At 41.6% G+C, this 26,679-nt stretch overlaps 1 protein-coding gene across 1 annotated transcript in view; it reads left to right on the top strand.

Annotated features, from left to right (window-relative positions):
• Positions 1-1,135: 1,135 nt before the first annotated feature.
• LOC121372974 (protein FAM43A-like) overlaps positions 1,136-26,679 on the top strand; it is a 52,151-nt gene continuing 26,607 nt past the window's right edge. The window contains exon 1 of the mRNA XM_041499416.1: positions 1,136-2,581. Coding sequence (XP_041355350.1) covers positions 1,544-2,575 — 1,032 coding nt within the window. The 5' untranslated portion in view covers positions 1,136-1,543 and the 3' untranslated portion in view covers positions 2,576-2,581. The remainder of the gene's footprint in view (positions 2,582-26,679) is intronic.

Raw genomic sequence — 26,679 nt, 5'->3', positions numbered from 1 at the left:
AATATCTCAGTCATGGTGTACTGGCTGGAACGAGAAATATCGCAATGGTCCCACCGACGGGGATCGATCCCAGACCGACTGCGCATCAAGCGAGTGCTTTACCACTGGACTACGTCCCGCCTCCATCCAGTGTCCCACGACTGACATATCAAAGACCCTAGCATGTGGTGTTCTGTTCTTGTGAAAGTGCACATAAAAGATTCCTTGCTGCTAATAGGACTGTCCTCCAAGAATTATCACGTGATTAATATTAAATCAATATAGTGGTGTCGTCAAACAAAACAATCTAATTTTTTAAACTGTCTTGTCTAACTTTGTGAAAATGAGGCCAATGTTGGTTTAACGACACCTCAGGACGTGTTTTAATCAGTATATTTGTTAATCTGTCTGTTTATATGAATGAATGAATGAATGAATGAACGAATAAACAACAACAACAACAACAAGAAAAAACCCATAACAAAATAAAATAAAAACAACCAAATGAAAAAAATAAAAATAAAAACCCAACAAAACAAAACAGAAAACTACCCCCACCAATACACACACAGAAAAGTAAATAAATTAATAAATACCCTCCCCCTAAAAAATAAACAAAAACTCAAATCAGATACAAAAAATAAAATAAAACCCCTCAAAACAACCCAACAACAAAAGAGCAACAGACATGAAATACGTTTTTCAGATATACATTAAAGTCAAATGAAATACGAAACAAAATTAATGTTTGAAGCCCCTACACCTACATCACCTCCCCACCCCCCCACCCCACCCCCCGTAAATGTTTAAAAAAAAAAAAACATTAGCAAAAATACCCTTTTTTCTAATAGCAGTAACTACCACAGACGTTCAATTTTTTCACTGCTCTCGTTTTGCCAGCTATAATAAACCTCTCGTTATTTCATTAATACTACCGAATTAACTAGTGAAATTAATTAGAGCAAATTAAATCTCTCCCTGTGTTGTATACTAGCGAGTACTGTAGCGTGTTCTCTCCCCGCCATTATCACAACCACTTGCTTCCGCGATGCAGTGACAGCCAATAAGAGGCGTCGACCCAATCACGTGCCACAGGTGAACACATATTCTCGGTCGTCGATCTATATTTAGCCGTCAGGTATTTATGACAGAACTCAAGATGTCGCCAGGTCGTACGGTTGTCTGCAGTAATGGCTGAACGACTTCTGTCGTGGACTCTGTTTACCGGATCTGCTCTCGTTCTGTGAATCCGCATAACGATAACCGAACGTTCGTTAGAGGTAGGTGATCGTTGGTTTTTATTTTATAACTCTATCAAAAGACGCCGACAGGACAGGTAACAACGCTAATGTCAGATGTGTCTTTAGTCGACTGCTCTGTTGTGATATCGTTGAACGGTGAAAAAAACGGGGAAGAAAAACAGATATGCGGTAAAATCGTAGTGAGATTCTTCTGTTGTTAAAGCGGAGCTGTTTAAAATTCACGTTGTGCTTACTGTTGCTGGATTCATTTCTAGTGTAGTTGTGTATAAGTTTATAATTTATTTAAAACCAAGCAGTGAATCATGAGTTTTTTCGGTTGGAAGAAGAAACTGCCGATTAGCGAAGAGGACCCGTCGTACAAGGTCCGGTATTTGGGAAATGTTCAGACAGCGATGATGAAAGGCGACGGCTGCGTCGACAAACCCGTGGGGATTATCTGGAACAACTACATGCGCAGCGCCCATCCCGGCCTCGACATGAGGCTCGTCATCACCGGGTCCGGCCTTCAGGCCCACACCAAGGAGCAGGGCCTCACCGAGTACCGATCTCACCGCGTCTCGTACTGCATCGCGCACCCGAAGTACCCGCGGGTGTTCGTCTGGGTGTACCGCCACCAGGGCAAGAAGATGAAGATGGAACTAAGATGCCACGCGGTTCTGTGCAAAACGGAGGCCAAGGCCAAAGCTATGGTGTTACAACTTCAGGAAAAGCTGTCTTTCGCTCTGAAGGAGTTCCAGAGGGAGAAGTTACGCAAACAGAACTCCAGGTTCATCCTGCTACGCACGAACTCGCTCCCGAGGACCGGGTCCGTCCTGCCCATGAGGAAAGTGATGCTGAGCACGGCGAACAACTTCAAGCCGGCGTCCAACAAGTCGAACTCTGCTCCTAAACTAGGAGCCATCTCCGAGGACGAGGAGCACAGCTTCGAGGACTGCTCCTTCGACGAGAATTTCTTGGAGTCTGATTTCGATGATATCGAGGAGGAGATAGACGAAAACGAGAACTTGGAGAGCGCCAGTGAAATGATTGAGGCGCTAACGCTTCACGGACAGAGTTCTGTCCCCACCGGGACGGCGGATTCTTTACTTATTGACGTGGAGATAGGGAACGACATCGCCGAGCTCAGACAGGACTGTGATGTGCAATACTGTCTGAGTCACACGGACTCGGACGAGGAGAGCGCCGAGTCCGGATTTCACGACCAGGACCCCAGGGACGGAGGGATGTGTTCCGGGGGTGTGGGGGAGAAACCGGACGAGGATGAAGTGAGCGTGTGCGAGCTGCCCACTCCGGATGTGCAGAGTGCCCACGAGGACGAGATTACCAGCTTCTAGACGCAGGTTTGTCAGGTTTTTTTATTTTATTTTGTAATATACAGTAAATTGAAGTTAAGACCATGTGCAGTGCTTTTAAAATTTTAAATTCCAGGCTCAAAGTCTTAAGGCGAGGTCACAGGATACGAGTGCCTCATACGAGAATAGCCAATAGACAAACATTATGATGTCATCGTTTGCTGTGCAATCGGTTATTCTCGTACGAAACACTCGTACCGTGTGGCGCCGGCTTTAGTAACGTCCCAGTCTTTTAACTGCATACGATTTGCTTCGGCATTGAGCATAGTTATCAAGTAATGTATAATACATGTATGTCTAGCTACTGCTCGCGTATATATATATATATATTTTTTTAACTGTCAAATCTTAAAGATTACTGCCGGTTGCTGCTAAAGTGATCATGTTTGACAAACCCAAATGTGTTTCTAGCATTTGCTTCTTTTTAAAAAATAATAATAAAAAGAAGATTCCAGTCTACAATTTAAACGTTTATGAGCGCGGGGTCAGGGGACTAATTTACAAAGCTCGCTTAAACTGTTTAGCAAACATCGCACCATCTTTACAAGTCTTTTTCCATTGTTTCGCTAGACAGTAAACTTACGAAATTTCTCTGAGTTAGGACTCCTGGACGAACGTAAAGAAAGAAACGTCGGTTGCCTTATGGCAGGAGTTCATTTTAAGGAGCCTTGTGATACTTTAAACGTTTTGTTTAATATTGTTAGTACCGTACAGTTACTGATAAGATATCATTGTTGTTTTCTTCACAAGTCATGTGTAGTGTAGCATATAGCAGTCTCCCGAGAACTGAAAATCTGCGTGACCCATTTATCAAGTTTTTTCTAGCTTACATCCATTGGATTCCAATAGCCGATGATTAATAAATCAATGTGCTCTAGTTGTTTCGTTAAACGAAGCAAACTTCAACAGTTCTTTCTGCAGTGTTCGATAAATGTCATGGGGAAATCACTAGCCCTTACAGAAGCTTTGGCTAGTGCCCTATGTATTGTAGTAATACACTTGATATTTTCCGCTAGGCCAGACCAAAAATGCACTAGCCGGGACCGGGGGCTAGTGGATGTTTCGAATCCTGCTTTCTGATCTACCGAATGTTTCGCTAAAACGTAACTAAGATAATTTAACTTTTAACTGTAGGTATTTATCTAAGTTCAGGGGGCGAAACATAGCCCAGTGGTAAAGCGGTCGCTTGATGCGCTTTGGGTTTGGGATCGATCCACGTCGGTGGGCCCATTTGGGCCATTTCTCATTACAGCCAGTACACCACGACTGGTATATCAAAGGCCGTAGTATGTGCTATCCTGTCTGTGGGATGGTGCATATAAAAGATTCCTTGCTACTAATGAAACACAAAATGTAGCGGGTTTCCTCTCTAAGACTACGTGTCAAAATTACCATACGTTTGACATCCAATAGCCGATGCCTAATAAGTCAATGTTCTCCAGTGGTGTCGTTAAACAGAACAAATCTTAACTTTTATCTAAGTTCAGATACAACATACAGGTCAGTGAAACTGTTTTGCTGAAATTTATAGTCATAATACACAACTCAAAAATATCAATTAATAATACAGTCATTAAAAACATACAGGACTCAGCATATTGCCCAACAGTTTACTTGGCTAAATGTTATCACACTTGTTTACCCCTATTAAACAAACAGAGCTGTAACGGATTTTTATTTAACATCTATATAATGTATACGTACGTGGCAAAATGGTTTTAGTTTAATATTTACGCACTTCAGTGGCCAACAACAACAGCCATTCATTTTTATAACGTGTTTACTGCCCGTAAAAGTACAAATGTATGATAACATTGCCATTAAAACTGTGACCCACTATTTGGCGTGAAGAAAGAAAGAAGTGTTTTATTTAACGACGCACCACTCAACACATTTTATTTACGGTTATATGGCGTCAGACATATGGTTAAGGACCACACAGATTTTGATAGGAAACCCGCTGTCGCCACTTCATGGGCTACTCTTTCCGATTAGCAGCAAGGGATCTTTTATTTGCGCTTCCCACAGGCAGAATAGCACAAACCATGGCCTTTGTTGAACCAGTTATGGATCACTGGTCGGTACAAGTGGTTTACACCTACCCACTGAGCCTTGCGGAGCACTCACTCAGGGTTTGGAGTCGGTATCTGGATTAAAAATCCCATGCCTCGACTGGGATCCGAACCCAGTACCTACCAGCCTGTTGACCGATGGCCTAACCACGACGCCACCGAGGCCGGTTTGGCGTGAAGAATAAAATTCAACGAAATGGTAATTGTATTAAATCATGCTTTGAAGTGTGTGTATAATAACGGGGACGAAAAACTACACCACTAGAGCACATTGATTTATTAATCGTCGGCTATTGGATGTCAAAACATTTGGTAATTTTTACATATAGGCTAGTATTAGAGAGGAAACCCGTTACATTTTCCCCATTAGTAGCAAGGGATCTTTTATATGCACCACCGCACAGACAAGACAGCACATGCCATGGTCTTTGATATACCAGCCGTGGTGCACTGGCTGGAACGAGAATAACGGGGACGTATCCAGGATTTTGTGAAATAGGGGTGGTGTTGGGGATAAGGGCGTTATGACTGGGATATTTAGAAATGTAGAAATGTTTTATTTAACGACGCACTCAACACATTTTATTGAGGGTTATATGGCGTCAGATATATGGTTACGGACCACACAGATATTGAGAGAGGAAACCCGCTGCCACCAACTTCACGAGCTACTCTCTTCGATTAGCAGCAAGGGATCTTTTATATGCGCCATCCCACAGACAGTGTAGTATATACCACGGCCTTTGATATACCAGTCGTGGTGCACTGTCTGGAACGAAAAATAGCTCAATGGGCCCACCGACGGGGATGGATCCCACACCGACCGCGCTGTACCACTGGGCTACGTCCCGCCCCAACTGGGATATTTGGTACAAAATAATTATAATATATATGTGGGAAATAGTGAATAACACCAAAATGTGTTGATGGGTGCATTTCTCACGACTGGTATATGAAATACCGTGGTATGTGCTGTTATGTCTGAGAACGAGCGAGCTTGTGTGCGAGTGAATGAGAGAGCGAATGTTAGTGTGTGTCCAGGAAATTTTCATTTGAACTTATTTTCGTGCTTATATCCAGTTAAGGTTCAAGCACGCTGTCCTGGGAACACACCTCAGCTATCTGGGATGTCTGTCAAGGACTGAGTTAGTTATTAGTTGTTTAGTGAGAGAGAATAGGGTGTAATGGCCTTACACCTACCCATTGAGCCCTTAAGAACTCGCTCTGGGTTGGAGCCGGTACCGGGCTGCGAACCCTGTACCTACCAGTCTGTAGTCTGATGGATTAACCACTGCGCTATCGAGACCGGTTGTCCAGGACAGAACATTAGTGGTTAGTTAGTTGTTAGTGAGTGTATTGGCCTTACACCTACCCATTGAGTGGTTACACTCATGCAGGGATTCTTTAGATTATGTTGGCCCCACTCCCATGGCTAGTGATATTCAATGTTGGGCTAGTAAATAAATAATATTACCATGCCCGACTGCTAGTGAAAACAAAGTTGTCAAATGCTGCATTTAGGTATATTTTGTAAATTTGAATATCCTGTCCAGACACTCACCCGTAACCTTAGTGTTTTTAATCTCTATCTCCCTCTTTCGGTAACATATCCAATTATTACTATTAGTAAAATCGTATTGAGTAAAGTAGGGCTAGTGATTTTTTAATCGTGGTTAGTAAATGAAAAAAACCTAACTGATTCCATGGCTAGTGGATTTTGTAAACATTATAGAAGCTCTTGACTCATGAGAGCCAGTGCCAGGATGTGAACCCAGTACCTTCCAGCCAGTCCGAGACCGGTTGACTTAAGTGCATTACTGTTAGATAATATACCCGTGCGTGTACACTTACGTGGCAGAAAGCCGGTATAGACCGGGAAGGTAAATCGGTCCTATTAGTATGATTGCTGCTGTATCACTGATATCGCCAGAGTTATTTTTACCGTTAGCTATCCTTCTCATGCTGTCACACTCATCCAGGGAACGCCCTATCGCGTGGACAGTTGGTACGTGGTGGTGTTACCGTTACAGCGGCGATCTCGAGTTTATTGTTTATATAACAATAGATCAGATCATTCGTGTTTAGTTGTTGTTTGTTTTTGTCTTTTTGTGCCTGTCATGTGCTGTTTCAGCCCTCTGAAAATTGCGAGAACGATCATTTTGTTCGCGCGTTGCTCGCGCTTATCTAATTTTGCGTAGCCTATTTGGGTTTTGTTTTCGCGGTCAAGTTTGGAGCACCTTTTACTTGGCTATAATGGGTTACGCAAACATTAAATGGGTTACCTCGATTTATTTCTGCGTAACCGATAAACAGGTTATCAAGTCTCAGAAGCCTGCTGTTCGTTGATATTCTTTGGCTGTTTCGGAAACACACGCATGCACACATGCATACGCATACCCACACACGCACGCACACGCACCTGCACCCAAAAACACCCCCCAAAATCCCACCATTTTAATTTGTCTTTTGATACGCTCTGGTGTAACCAGGATTTTATATAGAGGCGAGGACCCATATGGGGGGGGGGGGGGGGGGGAAACCACATCATGTATATATATGATTTTATAAATTTTAATACAGTAAAAACAAAACAAAAAAGGTTAGATTATGACCGGGGGGGGGGGGGGGGCATGGACCCCGTGGCCCTTCCCCTCGCTACGCCACTGTTGACACGTAAAACACGAATGCATTTTCTCTGTTCCATTGTTTAACTTGGGATATATGGCGTCGGGTTAAGGACCACAGAGAAAATTAAGAGAGGAAACCGCACGCGCCTTCTCCATGGGCCACTCTTTTCGATTAACAGTGTGACGGAACATGCTCTTTAATTTGTTTCGCCTGTGGCGATTTTTAATTGTGTTAGAGGGCCGTGTGCAGTTTAATTGCACTTAAGCCAGATGGGCAACTTGTTACGTAATACTTCGCGCGATCGGGCATTCCAATATGCACTTAGTCCAGCTGTGGAGGCCATGTGGCGAGTAGTTACGTAATACCTCTGCGAGTAAAAACCGTGATTTGGCGACGATGGCGTCAATAAGTCTGACGATCAGAGAGAAATATACCGACTCTAGTAGAGGTAGAATATAAGATGATACGTGAGGTACCGCCTTGTACCCCCAGGCAAAATCCTGATTTATAATAAATAGCTAGTGTTTTAGAGATATCGAGGAGAACGAATTAGGAAGGCTCCAGGGGATCACGGACGTCATCCACTGAACGAAATATATTAGTTCAGACGGGACTTTGGTAATTATATATTTTCTGCTCTGTGTATAACCTTGATGTGATTGATGTGACTTTAAATATTTTAATACTGTATTATACCAATATTCTTTAGACAGTGTCTTCGGTCATCTGACGAAGTAAATCGTAGACTTTTTGTTCTAACATTATACGAGTATTTGGTAATATAAAGCTTAGCCAGTTATCCTATACGACCTAGGTAAACTGTAGGTTATTGTCTTTATTGTGATAAGTATTAATTATGTGTTACAAGGTTACTGAATGAGTAGTTAGGGTTAATTAAAAATTAACCCGTTAGGAATAGAGCTGTAATTCCTTTATTAATTAAGTTCCCCTGGAAGCGTTCCTAAATTATCACACGTTACTGAATGAGTAGTTAGGGGTAATTAAAAATTAACCCGTTAGGAATAGAGCTGTAATTCCTTTATTAATTAAGTTCCCCTGGAAGCGTTCCTAAATTATCACACGTTACTGAATGAGTAGTTAGGGGTAATTAAAAATTAACCCGTTAGGAATAGAGCTGTAATTCCTTTATTAATTAAGTTCCCCTGGAAGCGTTCCTAAATTATCACACGTTACTAAACGAGTAGTAAGGGTTAACTAAAAATTAACCAGTTAGGAATGGTGTTGTAATTCCTTTATTAATTAACTTCTCCTGGAAGCGTTTCTCAATTATCACGCGTGTGGGTGTGGTGTAACGGTGAAGTGATTCGCATATTGTGTAACTAGACACATAGAGATTAACTAATTAAGTGATCAGTTCTGGGTTGTTATTATTGCTGTTATTAATTAACTACTACGGCTGTACATTTGTCAGCGTAGATTAATACAGATTCCAAAGTGTATTGTGTTTTGTTGTGTTTCTAGTGAGCTAAACGTGCTATAATAATATATACTTTATATAAGATCGTATCTCTGATCATACCTAGAGACGAGCCATACTAGGGTTTAACAGCCTGTTACAGAGAGATCTAATAGATATACAGTTAGGAGAGATATTTTGATAATCGTGTTTTATTCAGTTACGGGAATTATAGAATCCCCGTGACAAACAGCAAAGGATATTTTATATGAATCACCTCACTGACATCATAGTACATACCATGGCCTTTGTTACACTTTATTGTATGAATAATATGAGGGGCGGGACGTAGCCCAGTGGTAAAGCTCTTGCTTGATGCGCGGTCGTTATGGGATCCATTCCTGTCGGTGTGCCCATAGGGCTATTTCTCGTTCCAGCCAGTGTATCAGAACTGGTATGCGATATGTGCTATCCTGTCTGTAGGATGGTGCATATAAAAAATCCCTTGCTACAAATAAAAAATGTAGCGGGTTTCCTTTCTAAGTTTATACGTCAAAATTACCAAATGTTTGACATCCAATAGCCGATGATTCATAAATCAATGTGTTCTAGTGGTGTCGTTAAACAAAACAAACTTTTTAACAATATGACAACAATCTTGTTTATCGTTAATACAGCTACTCAAATTAATTCTATATGCTGATAGCGACAAGACAGAAGTTTATTCAAACTGCAGGTGTATTTGTAGTTTGCATTTCGGACATGTCATAAGCAGGGAGTGTACAGTTGCAGTTGCAGTTTCGCCAGTACATGGATATTGGCGATGAAATAAAAACGACAGTAAAACAGATAAGTCATCACTGAAGTAATTTTCATGACATTTGTGAGTAATGATAACTTTTGATCTTCCGAATGCAGCCCCATTAGCCTATGGCAGGTTAGGAACCAAACAAACCGTCCTATGATGTGCACGGCAAACTATGTACTTTACGCAACCATGGTTTTGTAAAAAAAAAAAAAAAAAAGACTGGACAATTATCTCATTCCCTGATTGGTTGAATGTTTGCACAATATCCTCATTAGTTAAATATTTGAACAATCTATGAGCAAGCTTTTGCCCTTTGTTACGTACACAATGCACAATTGCAATTAGAAGAAAAAAAACCGAATGAAAAAGAGAATTAAAACGAGCAGCAAAAATCAATGGCGTTTTATTAAAGGATTCTGGTTCAGAGAAATTTGTGTTACGCTCCAACCTGAAGGATTAACCGAATGTGGCTTCTTAGACCAGTTAGCCGCTTAACACCAGTGCATATACAGTATGTACTGTATTTGACAAATTAGGACCACGGCAAAGTAGCTAGTATGACGGGTTGTACCCAGGCACGGCGGAGCAGAGGGAGCTGAATTAAACATAATATTATTGGCAGTAAATCCAAAATCAGAGATGAATTTTGCTTGTAAAATGCAGGAAATTGCATTTCAGGACATCTAGTTTTCAAACTTTTACAGGGAAGCATACCTCCGAATTCCCTAGAAACTTTGCTTTGCGTCCCCCCCCCCCCCCCCCCCCCAGTGTGTTCTTTCTCCGCTGTGTCTGGTATATGGTTTAATCTTGTGTGTAAGCATGCGTGCGTATGTTTCAATGTCTGTATACATATATGCCAAGACAAAAACGTTTAGCAATTTGATACTACTGTATTGTGCATGGCCCGGCTACATTCAGTGACGCGACAGATCTATACACATTTCATTTTGTATTGAAAATCTCCTGTTACTTATACCGACAAAAGATGCACCAGTTAAATTCAGTGTCTTTTAAAAGTCGCAAGTTTTTATGTTATTTCAGCACATTTAGAACATTGCTAAACGTTTTTGCCTTAGTTTAGTAGTGTATGAAGCATGCATAGAGAGAGAGAGAGAGAGAGAGAGAGAGAGAGAGAGAGAGAGAGAGAGAGAGAGAGAGAGAGAGAGAGAGAGAGAGAAAAGCAGGGAGGGAGGGAGGAAGGGAGAGAGCTAAACCCGCAAACGGACAGACATAGGATGTGAAATTTATAAGAAAGGGGAAGGGGAAAGGTCCAGCTTTAGAATAATTATTTGGCTTTATTTTTAGCAATTTATAATTGCAGTATATATGTTTCTGCATGTTCTGTAACATTCTTCTGCGGGAAAAGGCTACCTTTTGGCCTTGCGACGAAAGGAAGTGAAGTGGTTAAATGCGGCTATAAATTTGTAGTCAGCACCGGTGAATGGTAGAGTCGATGTCTCTCGCCTGGGTGTTTCATGTAAACACGGAAGCAGATGTCAACCCGAGCTTTAAGACAGACGACTTGGGATTACACATGTATTTAATGGATGTTTACCACACTGCTTTGTCATCGAGAAACTCGCTTAGTAATTCAACTAATAATAGCAACGGCCAACCACACTTCTGACAATAAACATTAACTCTCTAATCTCGGCTCATCATCACTTTTAGTAAAACAAGAACAACAACAACAAACAAATAAATAAACATTTAACAAAAAAACAAACAAATAAAAAACCAAAAACCAAAAACAAACACAAACAGAAAAACAAAGCTAAAAACAAAACAAGAAAAAAATAACATAATTAAAGCTATAATTTAGTAAAGGAAAGGAAAGGAAATGTTTAGTTTAACGACGCACTCAACACATTTTATTTACGGTTATATGGCGTCGGACATATGGTTAAGGACCACACAGATATTGAGAGGAATCCCGCTGTCGCCACTTTATGGGCTACTCTTTTCGATTAGTAGCAAGGGATCGTTTATATACACCATCCCACAGACAGGATAGCACATACCACAGCCTTTGATATACCAGTCGTGGTGCACTGGGTGGAACGAATATAATTTCTGAAGACAAATATGTTTTATTTAACAACGCACTCAACTCATTTAATAACGGTTATATGGCGTCTGGCATGTGATTAAGGACGACACAGACAATTGGACAGGAAACCCACTGGGCTACCTTTTGATTAGCATGCAGTCTATTTTATATGCAGACACGATAGTACATACCACAGCCCTTGTTACGCCTGTTTGTGGTATGGTGCATTTAAAATAGCCCTTGCTAGTAGAGCTACATTGATTTATTAATTATTGGATGTCAAACTTTTTTTTAATTTGACATATAGTCTCAGAGAGGAAACCAGCTACATTGTTCCATTACAAGCAAGGGATCTTTTATATGCACTATCTAACAGACAAGATAGCACATGCCACGGTTTTTGATACACCAGTCGTGGTGCACTGGTTGGAACGAGAAATAGCCCAATGGGCCCACCGACGGGAATCTACCCAAGACCGACCGCGCATCAAATGCATGTATAACTAAATATTTATCCAAATTTGCTCTTGTCTCTTTGATTACTAAAACGACAAACGACAGTAATAAAAACAAATGACAGGAAGAAAACAATTGTGAATGGTCTATCCATCACTTAAATATTAAACGTATTCTTTATTCTTTAACATATTCTTTAACATATTCTTTAAGATTCATTGAACATATCCTGTCACTTATACTGACAAAATGTAATGAAAGAAATGTTTTATTTAACGACACACTCAACACATTTTATTTACGGTTATATGGCGTCAGACATATGATTAAGGACCACACAGATTTTGAGAGGAAACCCGCTGTCGCACTTCATGGGCTACTCTTTCCGATTAGCAGCAAGGGATCTTTTATTTGCGCTTTCCACAGGCAGGATAGCACAAACCATGGCCTTTGTTGAACCAGTTATGGATCACTGGTCGGTGCAAGTGGTTTACACCTACCCATTGAGCCTTGCGGAGCACTCACTCGGGGTTTGGAGTCGGTATCTGGATTAAAAATCCCATGCCTCGACTGGGATCCGAACCCTGTACCTACCAGTCTGTTGGCCGATGGCCTAACCACGACGCCACCGAGGCCGTTAAAAAATGTAATGATGAATCAACTAAAGCTTGTGTCTGGTTTCAGATTAAAATACTTTCAAAAGTGAAACAAGTCTTTTATTTAAGCAAACCTTTTTTCGTTTCTTTTTTAGGAAGGGGGGTCAAAATGACGATATGCTTGACATCCAATAGCCGATGATTAATAAATCCGTGCTCTAGTGGTGTCGTTAAACAAAACAAACTTTACAATATTAACTTGCCGGACGTCTTACTATACATATAGCTGTGCCAAGGGATGGGATAAGGGGGACTTGTTCCCACTAATAGAAATTAAAGTGTCCCCCTTTTAAAAAAACGATTTATTTATAATTTTTATTGAAGTGCCCTTCAGTGAATTGGTCTTTGGCTCTCTCCCTAACATTTCATTTCAACTTATTTTCGTGCCTATATCCAATTAAGGTTCAAGCACGCTGTCCTGAGCACACACTTCAGCTATCTGGTATGTCTATCCAGGGCAGTGGGTTAGTTGTCAGTTGGTTAGTGGTTAGTGAGAGAGAAGAAGGTGTAGTGGCCTTACACCTACCCATTGAGCCCTTAACAACTCGCTCTGGGTTGGAGCCGGTACCGGGCTGCGAACCCTGTACCTACCAGCCTGTAGTCCGATAGCTTAAGCACTGCGCTGCCGAGGCCAGTCCCCCCCCCCCCCCCCCCCCCCCCCTAACATATTTCCTGGATGGATTCGAGTCTTTTTATAGAGATGTCTACGTGGAAGATAAAGACGAGAACATTGAAAACACGTGGTTAACAGCTGGCCCGGAGGCAAACTTTAATACATTTATGGTAATGGTAAAATATTTATGTGATACTAAATCATTAAATATACCTCTGATTCATGTACGGCTTGCGGGCAAATGAATCTTGTAGAACATTATATCTACGCTTACGAATGTATAATTTAATTTCTTACCCCCCCCCCCCCCTTCCTCTTTGAGCATGGTATAGTTCAATGGTAGTGCAATCGCTTAAGATGCAATCGATCGCAGTGGTGTGGTGACAACCAGTTCTGCAGTATGGTATCCGTGAGTGCTCCGCGAGTACTCCGTGGGTATTCCACGAGTACTCCATGGGTACTCCACGAGTACTCGGGCACGGGCCGAGTCTAGCGAGTACCCGTGCAAGGAAAAGCTCTTTCAAGATTAAAAAAAACCCAAAAAACAATATCTTACTACATTTTGCCGTATGCGTGTCGCCGGATACAATATAGCGCTATGAGACATGAAGGGGAAACAAAAGTCGAATGTATGGAATGCAATACAATGGCATGGTTCCATTCAGAAAGGAAGTTTAGTGAAGGAGATCATAAGGGTCAGAATGTCTCGTCCTGGCTTAAATGATTACCATGGAATGACTCCTTTCTTGTAGGCTACCTGGTTATTATTTTTTATTATTGCAAGGCAGGTGAACTATTTGTCGTTTTAATCCTGACCCCCCCCCCCCCCCCCCCCACCCCCCCCCCCCCCCCCCCCCCCCGACATTTTAAAGCTTGGTACTATCCACAGTTCCAACAGCCCTGTAATGATGACTATACGTTAGTTTTTTATATTATTTTTATATTATTTATTATAATTTTTTTGTCATAATTAAATTACATTTTAAATTTATTTACATGTTCGTGTGGTCCTTAACCATATGTCTGACGCCATATAACCGTAAATAAAATGTGTTGAGTGCGTCGTTAAATAAAACATTTTTTTTATTTGTTTTTTATTTACGTGTTCATATCCAAAATAAATTCCAGATTATGGTTAGTTGTTAGTAGGCGAGAGAGAAGTCGGTATATATTATAGCAGCCTTACTCAGCAATATGTTGTCCACAAAAATCGTCCACAGTTTCACCCGCTGTGGGTTATTAAACTATCGCCAACAGTAACTGTTTGTAGCGCAGTATGACGTCAGGCGTTTGTTATTTAATGTGTATTAGATGACAGTTTCCACCATAACTAATGGAATTCATGGGGCGTCGTGCCGTGACAGCTAGCGGTATTTCGTATTCTAAATTAATATGTCCATCTGAAGATCTCAACGTTTGGGACATCAAACAGACAATTTGTATTTACCGGCTCTGGATGTGAGACGTAGCCAAGTGGTAAATCGGTCGGTCTGGGATCGATCCCCGTCGGTTTGGGCCCATTGGGCTATTTCTCGTTCCAACCAGTGTACCATGACTGGTATAACAAAGGCCGTGGTATGTGCTTTCCTGTCTGTGGATGGTGCATATGAAAGATCCCTTATAACTAATGGGAAAAAATTTAGCGGGTTTCCCCGTCTAAGACTATATGTCAAAATTACCAAATGTTTGACATTCAATAGCCGATTATTAATAAATTAATGTGCTCTAGTGGTGTCGTTAAAGAAAACAAACTTTTAACTTTTACCGGCTTTGAACTCAAGATCACGGGCGTTCGCGTCCTGGTTGGAGTGTCTAGATGTATGTTAAGTACCAGTCGATCGAACCGAACACTCGTGCGCGTTACGCTTTATTGCCTGCTTCATGAGTGTTACAACCTGGAACGCCCGTGCCTATGACGTCACGTTGAATAATCGTGCATAACGACTAGGTTAAAAGTTGGGGCATTTGCTTCGCGTGCGCGTGCGTGCGTGCGTGCGCGTGCGTGCGTGCGTACGTGCGCGTGCGTTCTTGCGCGTGTGTGTGTGTGCTTGCTTGCTTGCTTGCTTGCAGTTTGTTGCTTGCTTGCTTTATTCTTCATTTTAAGGACAAACCTGTGTACTTATTGCGTGGAACAAATTAGGCCATGACTGTTTGTATAAAGACACTTCATTGTATTTTAAACTACTGTCATTTGGTGTTTAGCATGCGTCTATATACAACAACCATTCATTCATTCATTCATTCATTTATTTCGTTCGTTCGTTTATTCATGCAATAATTAAACCATTCTTTCCTACCAGCTCAGTGGTAAAGCGCTCGTTCGATGCGCGGTTGGTCTGGGAACGATCCCCGTCGGTGGGCCCACTGGGCTGTTTCTCGTTGCAGCCAGTGCACCACGACTGGCATATCAAAGGCCGTGGTATGTACTACCTTGTCTGCGGTATAGTGCATATAAAAGATCCCTTGCTGCTAATCGAAAAGAGTAGCCCATGAAGTGGCGACAGCGGGCTTCCTCTCTCAATATCTGTGTGGTCCTTAACCATATGCCCGACGCTATATAACCGTAAATAAAATGTGTTGAGTGCGTCGTTAAATAAAACATTTCCGTATGTACATCATAAATATACAAAATAAAATACATATAAAAGTACATAAGCCATTCCTTATGGATTCAGGAGACACTTTAGTGTAAATTAGTATGTACTATTAAAATAATAATGATAAAATAATTGCGAATATAAAACGTCTACGACGTCGTAAAAACAACAGCCCCAAAACAGGTTTTGGCTGTTACAAACGCAAGGTTAGGCTCTGACATTAAAACACGTAATTTTTTCTAAATCAAGTAAAAAAAAAAAAAAAAGAAATTGTATAAACCATTATTTTCCACTGGAGGTGAGGTATCGGGGGAAAACTTATTCATGAATTCATTCATTAATCATTTTGTAGTACTTAATTAACACAGTAACTGGACCGAAACCCGTGCCAGTCGATGACGTGGCACAAACAAGTTTGCTGACCTCATACATTAAATTCTCCTGTCACCTTGGAGATTTTTTTGTTGTTGTTGCTGGAGAGAATAAATTCGTTTGTATATTCTATGACGATCTTTAGCGCGAGAAATTGAAACAGCCCCTGCACGGAAAGATGTAAGTGACGAAAACACATCCGTCATGCACACACCGCCTCGGGGCGAACGGTGAGTCAAGACATTATTCCTGTACATACGGTCAGACTCATCGTGTTAGGTCACCGCTCTGAACAATGCCGGGATGATAATTCAGGTTTCATTGTACCAAATTAAATCCTGTTGCCGATAATAAAAACATAATATTCAGTGGCGGATCCACAAAATCCATTATGGGGGGCCCCAGTGACATGAGGCGGAATGCCAATGGAACTTTGCGGGGGGGGGGGGGGGGGGGGGGGGGGGGGGGGGGGTTGGAGGGGATCGTAAAAAAATGAAAATTAATATATAATAAAATTACAACTGTCGCAAAATTTAGGCTGGTGGGTACAGGGTTCGCAGCCCGGTGCCGGTTCTCACTCGGAGCGAATTTTAACGACTCAAGGAGTACTGTAGGTTTAAGGTCACTATACCCTACTCTCTCTCTCTCTCTCTCTCTCTCTCTCTCTCTCTCTCTCTCTCTCTCTCTCTCTCTCTCTCTCTCTCTCTCTCTCTCTCTCACTAACTACTAACAATTAACAATTAACCCACTGTCCTGGACAGACGGCCCAGATAGTTGAGCTGTGTGCTCAGGACAGCGTGTTTGAACCTTAATTGGATATAAGCACACAAAATAAGTTGAATAACAAATAGTGCTGAAATCACCTTAAGAGCTTAAGGTAAGGTGATTTTGGTGCTGTGATCGCTTCGTAAAACGGGGCCATGTACACTAAAAGAAAGCATAGAATCTCATATTTAATCTACCTGCAAAGAAATAAGAGGGTCTCATGACATTTAGGAGATTTTATTAATGTTTTTATCAGCAACACTCATTTGTTTTCTTCTATAAAAAAAAACCCCGCAGTTCCATTTGTGGGGGATACCCTGCACTGGTTTCAACCTCTGGTGTATGATACTGCATAACAACTGTGTAACGACTTAAAGTATATTTATTTATTGGCAATGGATAATAGTATTTGCACAAATAATCAATGTGACATGTTACTACCAATCGGAGACGCGGCTCGTTTACTTTGTAAATATTTGATAAAAAAAAGTTTAGTTTGTTTGCACATGGATTTATTTGTCATTAGCTATTGTATGTCAAACATTTGGTAATTTTAGAGAGGAAACCAGCTACATTTTGCCATTAGTAGCAAGGAATGTTTTATATGCAACATGTCACAGGCATGATAGCACATACCCACGGCCTTCAATATACCAGTCGTGGTGCACTGGCTGGAACGAGAATAGCTCAGTGGCCCACCGACGGGGATCAATCCTAAACCGACCGCACATGACGGTGAGCGCTGGAGCACGAAAATAAAGTTAAGATGAAAACGTTTGTTTTGTTTAACGATACCACTTGAGCACATTGGATGCCAAACGTATGGTAACTCTGACACGTGGTCATCAGAGGATACCCGCTACAGTTTCCTACTACAGCAAGCAATCTTTAATATGCACTTTCCCACAGACAGGAAAGCATATACCATTGCCTTTGATACACCATGTTTGTGCACTGGCTGGGACGAGAACTAGTTTAATGGGCCCACCGACGGGGATCGATCCGAAACCGACAGCGCATCAAGCGAGCGCTTAAAAATACCACTGGGCTACGTCTGGCTTCAAGTTAAAATGATTGCCATCAAACGGGAGGAACTAATCAGTGATCGGTTTTCAAAGGACTTAAGAATAAAATGTTCTAAGTACCTTACGCTTTAGTTAAGCCGGCAAGGAAGAAAGAGAGAGAGTCGTCTGTGTTTGAATCTGGAATGCGCTTGTCGAATCTATAGAACTATGTTTGACACATACAAGTAGATCCAGTTTTTATTTCATCTCTCTCAGAACAGAGGGGCGGGATGTAGCCAAGTCGTAAAGCGTTCGCTTTATGCGCGGTTGGTTTATGATCGATCCCCGTCGGTGGGCCCATGGAGCTATTTCTTATTCCAGCCAGTGCACCACGACTGGTATATCAAAGGCCGCGATATGTTTTGTCCTGTCTGTTGGATGGTGCATATAAAAGATCCCTTGCTGCAAATCGAAAACAGCCCATGAAGTGACGACAGCGGGTTTCCTCTTTCAATATCTGTGTGGTCCTTAACCATATGTCCGACGCCATAATATAAGCGTAAATAAAATGTGTTGACTGCGACGTTAAATAAAACATTTCTTTCTTTATTTCTGTTTCGTTTTCAAAGGTCTTAAGAATAAAACGTTCTAAGTACCTTACACTTAGTTAAGCCGACAAGGAAAGAGAGAGTAGTCTGTGTTTGAATCTGGAATGCGCTTGTCGAATCTATAGAACTATGTTTGACACATACAAGTAGATCCAGTTTTTATTCCATCTCTCTCAGAACACAGTCAATGTAACGGGCTAATAATGGGGACGCTTGGCGTGTATTATAAGTTGACAACAGGTCATGCGAACTAGGGCCACAGTTAACTATTTGACCTGTTCCCCCTTTTATACTTTTATATCAAAACTCGTGGTATTTGACGTCATGTCCTTGGGTGGTAATCACTACGTGGTGCACATCAAAGAGCTTTTGTTACTGATTGCAACGTAACCTACATGTCGCGTATATCTTTGATAGCTAATGGGTGATATGCTATTTTACAATATACATAAACATTATGCTGCTTCGTCTCGACCTGCCCTTCCTTCCCCTGCCCTCCCTTCCCCTGCCCTGCCCCTGCTCTGCTCTATCGATTCGTTGGGCATATGATAATTTAAAAAATACAGGCTGGTGAGAGGGCGGATGTTCGAGTGTTAATAAATGTTCATATCAAAACATACAAATAACGGAAGTAGCAAGATAACATTATAATATGGGTAGGCAAAACGTGTTTTTTGTTTAACGACACCTCTGGAGCACATTGATTTTATTAATCATCGGCTATTGGATGGCAAACGTTTGGTAATTCTGACACACATAGACATCAGAGGAAATCCGCGGAAGCGGGGGTGGGGGGTGGGGAGTGCCCCCCCCCCCCCCCCCAACTGTTCAGATATTTTGCTTTATATTTGCTTTATAATAGTGTAAAAGTGTGTAAATATAAAAGTCAGTCCAATGGATCCACCGAGGTGGTTCGATCTTGCGATGCATGCACCCCGGGCTGCAAACCGTGTACCTACCGGCCTAATGTCCGATGACTTAACCACGACACCACCGAGACCGGTCTCCCATTTCGTTTTTCTTCACGGCGTATCATCTTTTTTCTTTGTTTTTCTGTTTCCTTTGACCTTCGTTTGAAACAAGTCTTAATTAAAATGACCAAACCTTGGCATTGTTATTTTCAACAACAGCGGCCAATTAGTGGTTGGAATGACTGTGTGCATGCCCGCAGACGTCCTTGTTGTTTCTAACGGGATAAGATATCACGCCTCCAGCTGGGCAAACTCATTATAGAAGTCGATTTGCCAATACATGAACTGGTGCTGGGTTTAGTTTACAAACAGCAAAACAACAACCATACACTGACACACACACACACACACTCTCTCACACACACACACACACACACACACACACACCTCTCTCTCTCTCTCTCTCTCTCTCTCTCTCTCTCTCTCTCTCTCTCTCTCACACACATACACACACACATATATATATATATATATATATATATATATATATATATATATATAGATAGATAGATAGATAGATAGATAGATACTTAGTACTTACACGGACGTACAGACACTGTGACGCGCGCGCGTCTGCTATTAAAAAATATTTTTTAATCTTCATTTATTTTGATGTATTTATTTATTTCCAAAATTGAAAAGTTACCAGTCAGGTTTTTTTTTTTTTTACTACTTAACTCCATTTTGCACAGAAATAGATTTTCACCGGTCAACTGTTCCAAAACTGTACGCGCAATATTACTTAATAAACATGAATAAAACTCAGCCGAGAACTCGCAGCTGAAAAACAGTTCGTTTTTGTAATTCTTCATTAATTACTACATGTTACCAGGATATTCAAACAACGTCATATGAGGAAGTAACGTAAACTGTTATTTTTAACTCCTGACACACCGAAATGTTTAAAAAATATAAATAATCTGTGACGTCATAACCAATCAAATTAATATCCTGTTGATATATTACGTTGAACATAATATCATAGTAACATGGATGTTAAGAAATCGTTTCGTCTTACAATAACATCGTAATCGCCAATCAAAAGGCTCAATTCATCGTTGGTAGTTTGCATTATTGTATAACATTTAGTGAAATATCTTAAAATATAAGTGAAATAAAAGTGTTATCAGTCACTATATCACTCTAAAATGTGTTATTGTCACTGTAAAAAGTGTTATCTTCACTGTAAGAAAGCCGGAACTATTTTGCTGCTGCCATTTTAAAAAATAAAGGTAAATTGCCATAAGTTATATAATAAATAGAAAATTTAATGTTTTTTGTCAAATATGATTTAAATCTCATCTCGTGAAGTTTGCAATCATATCAAACTCTTTGCGCAAGCGCGACTCGTGAGATATGATTGCAAACTTCACTCGATGAGATATAAATCATATTTGACAAAAAAACATGAAAATTACCTCTATATCTATTCGAAATTGTTATAGTCAGCCCAGGTCAAAGGATTTAATGTGCACATTGATAACAAGCTGTTGTAGCGCACGTCTGTCGTGGGCGCAGGTGTCGGCCTTGGCCGGCTTCTCCTTCCAGGACAGGAAAAGGGATCGGGTGGGTGGGAGAAGGGGACCGCCCGCGCTGACAAGTGCAAGGGAGCACCAACAGCCCGACCGGGGTCGGTAGCGGGTGGGGTTAGTTTTGGTGCTATGGAATTTTGAAGTCAAAAACATTTTTAAAAATGCGCAAATATCTTGAAGTAATTTTGGCGCATTTTGGAACGGTTCATCCAAAGAGAAAAAGGGAGTTAATGCTTAGTTTTGATTTTAGTTTGCCGCGAATAGCAGCTCACATGAAACTGTCATTCCTTTCGATATCTTTTGTGCGTTGACTCTCTTTTCCGGATAAAAAGACGACGTTTATTCTATTCAATAATCGATCCTTGGAGTTTCTTGTTACCCTGAATACTACTTCCTGGATCACCGAGACAGCTATTAGCTCCATTGTAAGAAATCTACAGATCATATCGATTCGATCATAATCTATTTCTGCCCTGTGTACCCGATTACAATCTACTATCGAGGTGGGGTTGTTTGTTTTTTGCATAACAGAGGCGAGATTGACTGTGTGGCCGTGTGGTTAAACGTGCGTGTGAAAGATCGATGTATATTTGGAGACATTTCTCATTGTTCGGCCATACTCTCTACAGATCATTCATCTATCTGATTATGAAAAGTGAACTGAAACCGTTTATCAAAGCCTGTTTATTAATGGCGTGGGGGTATAGACTGCGGTAAGCGAAGTTTTATGGGTCATTTTGAGTTATGCTTCTGAAGAAATATTTTTTTTTAAAGAAAGAAAATTCGCTAGGACCAGGGGTGTGTTGACCCCGATCCCCCACCCCTACACACACACACATACACAGACACACACACACACACACACACACAGAGAGAGAGAGAGAGAGAGAGAGAGAGAGAGAGAGAGAGAGAGAGAGAGAGAGAGAGAGAGAGAGAGAGAGAGAGAGAGAGAGAGAGAGAGAGAGAGAGAGACGCACTCACCAGGGCCCTGTTTACAAAGTGATCTTAGCGCTAAAAGTGCTTTATGGAACATTAAAGCCAGAGACATGGGAAAGTCAGTAGACCATATGACGACATTGAGTTTCACATAGATAATATGCTGTGTGTGTTAACTATCCACTTGCCGATTTGTAATGGCGGACCACGTCTACCTAACCATATCACAAACGAAGCCCGCGATTGGCTGTTTGGCCCTTCCGCCCTAGACTCGTTTCCTGGCAATATATATCAGACTTGGGATCCATGAGCGGACATGAGTATGACAGACGTATTTGGAATTGGCTGCGTGGAGCAAGTAGGATCCATGCGACCTGCTGTTGATTGACGCATGTGGTCTGCATTTCCGGGTCAGGATCTACACCCGTATGTAGAGCATTTCGTCTGGGATGCATTGGTGGAAGGATCGAATCACCTAAACGGACTCATTATCTGATTGAGGATTTCCCCGTCACAGCCAATGCCCCACAAGTGGCATTTCAAAGGTCGTGGTGTGTGTTATCCTGTCTGTGGGAAAGTGCATATAAAAGATTCATTGCTGCTAAAAATAAATGCTGGAAAAATTTATATATGTCAGTATTCAACAGTGCTTGCTTGAGGTGCTTGCGTCGCAGGATCGAACCACATCGGTGGATCCATTTAAGTGATTGGGATTATCTCGTTCCAACCAGTGCACCGCAACTGGCCAAACGAGCGTGGTATGTGCTTTCCTGTCTGCGGGAAAGTGCTTATAAAAGATCCCCTGCTACATTAGGAAAAATGTAGCGGGTTTCCTCTGATGACTACGAGTCAGAATTATCAAATGTTTGATATCCAATAGCCGATGAATAATTTATCAATGTGCTGTTGTGGTGTCATTAAACGAAACAAACTTTGCAATAGACAGTTATTAATAAATCAATGTGCTCTAGTTGTGCCGTTAAACAAACTTTAACCTTTTAACTGTTGTAGATGCTCGGAGCGCATGACCAAGACAGGCGTGCTTGACACCTTAGAGGGTGTCAGCAGATGTCAGATAGTGAACTGGTTGATAGACAGATAAATCTCACCTAACTCGTTGGCTGTCAGGAAAAACAAGGGAAATTGTAGCCAACCACCGAGCGCAACCGCTACGGCAATTAATCTTAATCGAGCTTTAGCGAGTCTCTCAGCTACCCGACTTCCAACCTCGCATCAGACAGCAAATGACAGATTGCTTTTTTCTTCTTCTTCTTCTCTACCTGAACGTATTTATTGCCTACCTGTCAGAAGAAAAGAAAAAAATCGTTCTGGTACTCATATTCCTAACATTTAATACTATAGTATCTCGCTCCAGTTTTTTCATTGGCTGGTTTTAGATGACTTTCACCTTTTGACCAGCACTTTTTTTTGTTCGTTGTCCGCATCAACATCTCATTTGCCGGTTTGTATGGCCGGCCAGACACACCAATTAGATTCAGGATATCAAAACAGGGGCGGATCCAGGGAAAACAATGGGGGGGGGGGGGGGGGGGGGGGGTGACCAAGGGACTACGGGCACGTGGAGAAACTTGTGAAAATGACAACCAATGATATATATTTTTTAACCGACCTCGGTGGTGTCGTGGTTAAGCCATCGGACATAAGGCTGGTAGGTACAAGATTCGAATACCGGCTCCCACTAATAGAGAGTTTTAACGACTCAATAGGTAAGACCTCTACACCCTCTTTTTTCTCTCACTAATCACTAACAACTAACCCACTGTTCTGTTCAGACCAGATTGCTGAGGTGTGTGCCCAGGACAGCGTCCTTGAGTCTTAATTGGATATACGCACGAAAATAAAGTTGAAATGGAATTATTATTTTTTTAAGCCAGAAAAAGACACACTTGATTACAGTTAGGAGGACGTGATCCCCCCCCCCCCCCCCCCCCCCCCCCCCCCCCCCCCCCCACCCCCCCCCCCCCCCCCCCCCCCCCCCCCCCCGGGTCCGCCTTTGGAAAAGCTAACAGAATGAAAGCTATGAAAGCTAATTAATGCCTGTCCATCCATCATCGTTAGGCCTGCTGGTAAACAGTTTGAACAATAAGCGCTAGTTTTGGCTTTATGTTTCAAATGTATTCTTGTGGAAGTGTCATGCTTCATAGCTCGTCGCTCAAGGCAGTATATGATAAGTTTGTGATTAAAAACAGATCCATTGATTAAAATCATTATCGGGTGCACTCCACCAAATCAAATCCCATTGACGGCAAAACTAACGTATGTGGTTAAAATGACTTTTCAACCGACATATACACAATAGATGTATTGAGGAAAGTTTTTCACAGCTATGTTAGCGGGTCGTAGCCCAGTGGTAAAGTGTTCGCATGATGCGCGGTCGGTCTGGGATCGATGCCCGTCGGTGGGCCCACTGGGCTATTTCTCGTTCCAGCTAGTGCACCACGACTGGTATATCAAAGGCTGTGTTATGTGCTATCCTGTCTGTGGGATGGTGCATATAAAAGATTCCATGCCACTAAGGGTTTCCTCTCTAAGACTACATGTCAAACTTAAAAAATATTTGACATTCAATAGCTGATGATTAACAAATCTGTGCCCTCTAGTGAAAGGAAGGGAATTATTTATTTTACGACGCACTCAACACATTTTATTTACGGTTATATGGCGTCAGACATACGGTTGAGAACCACACAGGTATTGAGAGAGGAAACCCGCTGTCGCCACTTCATGGGCTACTCTTTTCGATTAGCAGCAAGGGATCTTTTATATGCACCATCCCACAGACAGGATAGTACATACCACGGCCTTTGTCACACCAGTCGTGGAGCACTGACTGGAACGAGGAATAGCCCAATGGGTCCACCGACGGGGATCGATCCTAGACCGACCGCGCATCAAGCGAACGCATTACCACTTGGCTACGTCCCGCCCCCTGCGCTGTAGTGGTCTCGTTAAACAAAACAAACTTTTAACTTCTACCACTAGAGCACATTAATTTAGTAATCATCGGTTACTGGATATCCAACATAAATGTAACACGTAGTCTTCACAGGTAACCTGTTGTTGTTCTGTTAGCAGCATGGGATCTTTTGTAAACAAAGATTTCACTTTATTTCATTTCAACCCATTTTCGTGCTTATATCCAATTAAGGTTCAAACACGCTGTCCTGGACACACACCTAAGCTATCTGGGCTGTCTGTCGAGGACAGTGGGTTAGTTGTTAGTGGTTATTGAAAGAGAAGAGGGTGTAGTGGTCTTACACCTACCCACCGAGTCGTTAAAACTCGCTCTGGGTGAGAGTCGGTACCGGGCTGCGAACTCAGTACAGACGTTTCTGTCGCATATCTCAATTGTGGTAGACATGTCAGTTTTAAACGCACTACTGTTATTCGGGACATTTAAATATTTGACCTTCCGATTTTTGATATTTCTGATATAATATGCTATCCTTTTCTGTAGGAATGTGCATATAAAAGAAATTCAGTTTATTATATACGTCATATATATATATATATATATATATATATATATATATATATATATATATATATATATATAATATATATATATATATAATGGGAGTGACAGAGAACGAAGAAAGAGAGAGAAAGAGATCGTGATAGAGATACAGAGAGGAAACGAAAGAAATAATAATTTTAAAAAAGAAAGAAGGAAAGAATCGTTCTTTTCCATTCTACACTGGCCACAATGGCGTGCCGTATCCAACACATGTACTGGGCGTGCTCGGACATTAACTATCACAGCAGTTGTCATTATTACTACACGCAGCGTTTCATAGTTGTGTTATCATTCATAATCTGGCCATCGTGTGCTTATCGCGGTGTAGAAATCCAAACAATGTTTAAACGTTGTTTACCTGGTCTCGTTATCTCATCGCCGCCATTTTGTTTAAACTGGGGTAAAGGTTCACAGAGAATCACATTGATTTGGTTGGGGGGGGGGGGGGGGGGGGGGGGGGGGGGGGGGGGTTCGAGAGGGGGGGGTTCGAGTGAAGTTTGGGTAGACCTACCTGTATATGATATTATTATGTATTTTAAAACTGTATATCAGTTGTAAGGTTTATTTTGTACTATATGTTCTTACTATTCAGTTCATAATAATGTGAACAGTCTTAGCCATTGTGGTCCTAATTCACTAAACTCTCACAGTGCAATGCTAAAAGACTTGCAAAGAGCATGCTTTGTTGTCTAACAGAGCCTAAGAGACCTTAGTGAATTAGGCCCCAGGACTTAACTATTATTTGAGGACGGGATGTAGTCCAATCGTGGCCGGGATTTAGCCCAGTCAATTGAGTACTCGTTTGAGGTGCTTGCGTCGCAGGATCGAACCACCCCGATGGATCCATTCAACTGATTTGTTTTCTCGTCCCAACGAGTGCACTACAACTGGTCAAAGGGCTGTGGTATGTGCTTTCATGTCTGTGGGAAGGTGCATATAAAAGATCCCATGCTGCATTAGGACAAATGTAGCGTGTTTCCTCTGATGACTACGAGTCAGAATTACTAAATGTTTGACATTCAATAGCCGATGATCAATTAATCAATGTGCTCTAGTGGTGTGG

Source organism: Gigantopelta aegis, chromosome 1, assembly GCF_016097555.1.
Source record: "Gigantopelta aegis isolate Gae_Host chromosome 1, Gae_host_genome, whole genome shotgun sequence".
In the NCBI taxonomy this organism is placed as follows: domain Eukaryota; kingdom Metazoa; phylum Mollusca; class Gastropoda; order Neomphalida; family Peltospiridae; genus Gigantopelta; species Gigantopelta aegis.
This window is presented reverse-complemented; position numbering and strand designations above follow the sequence as displayed.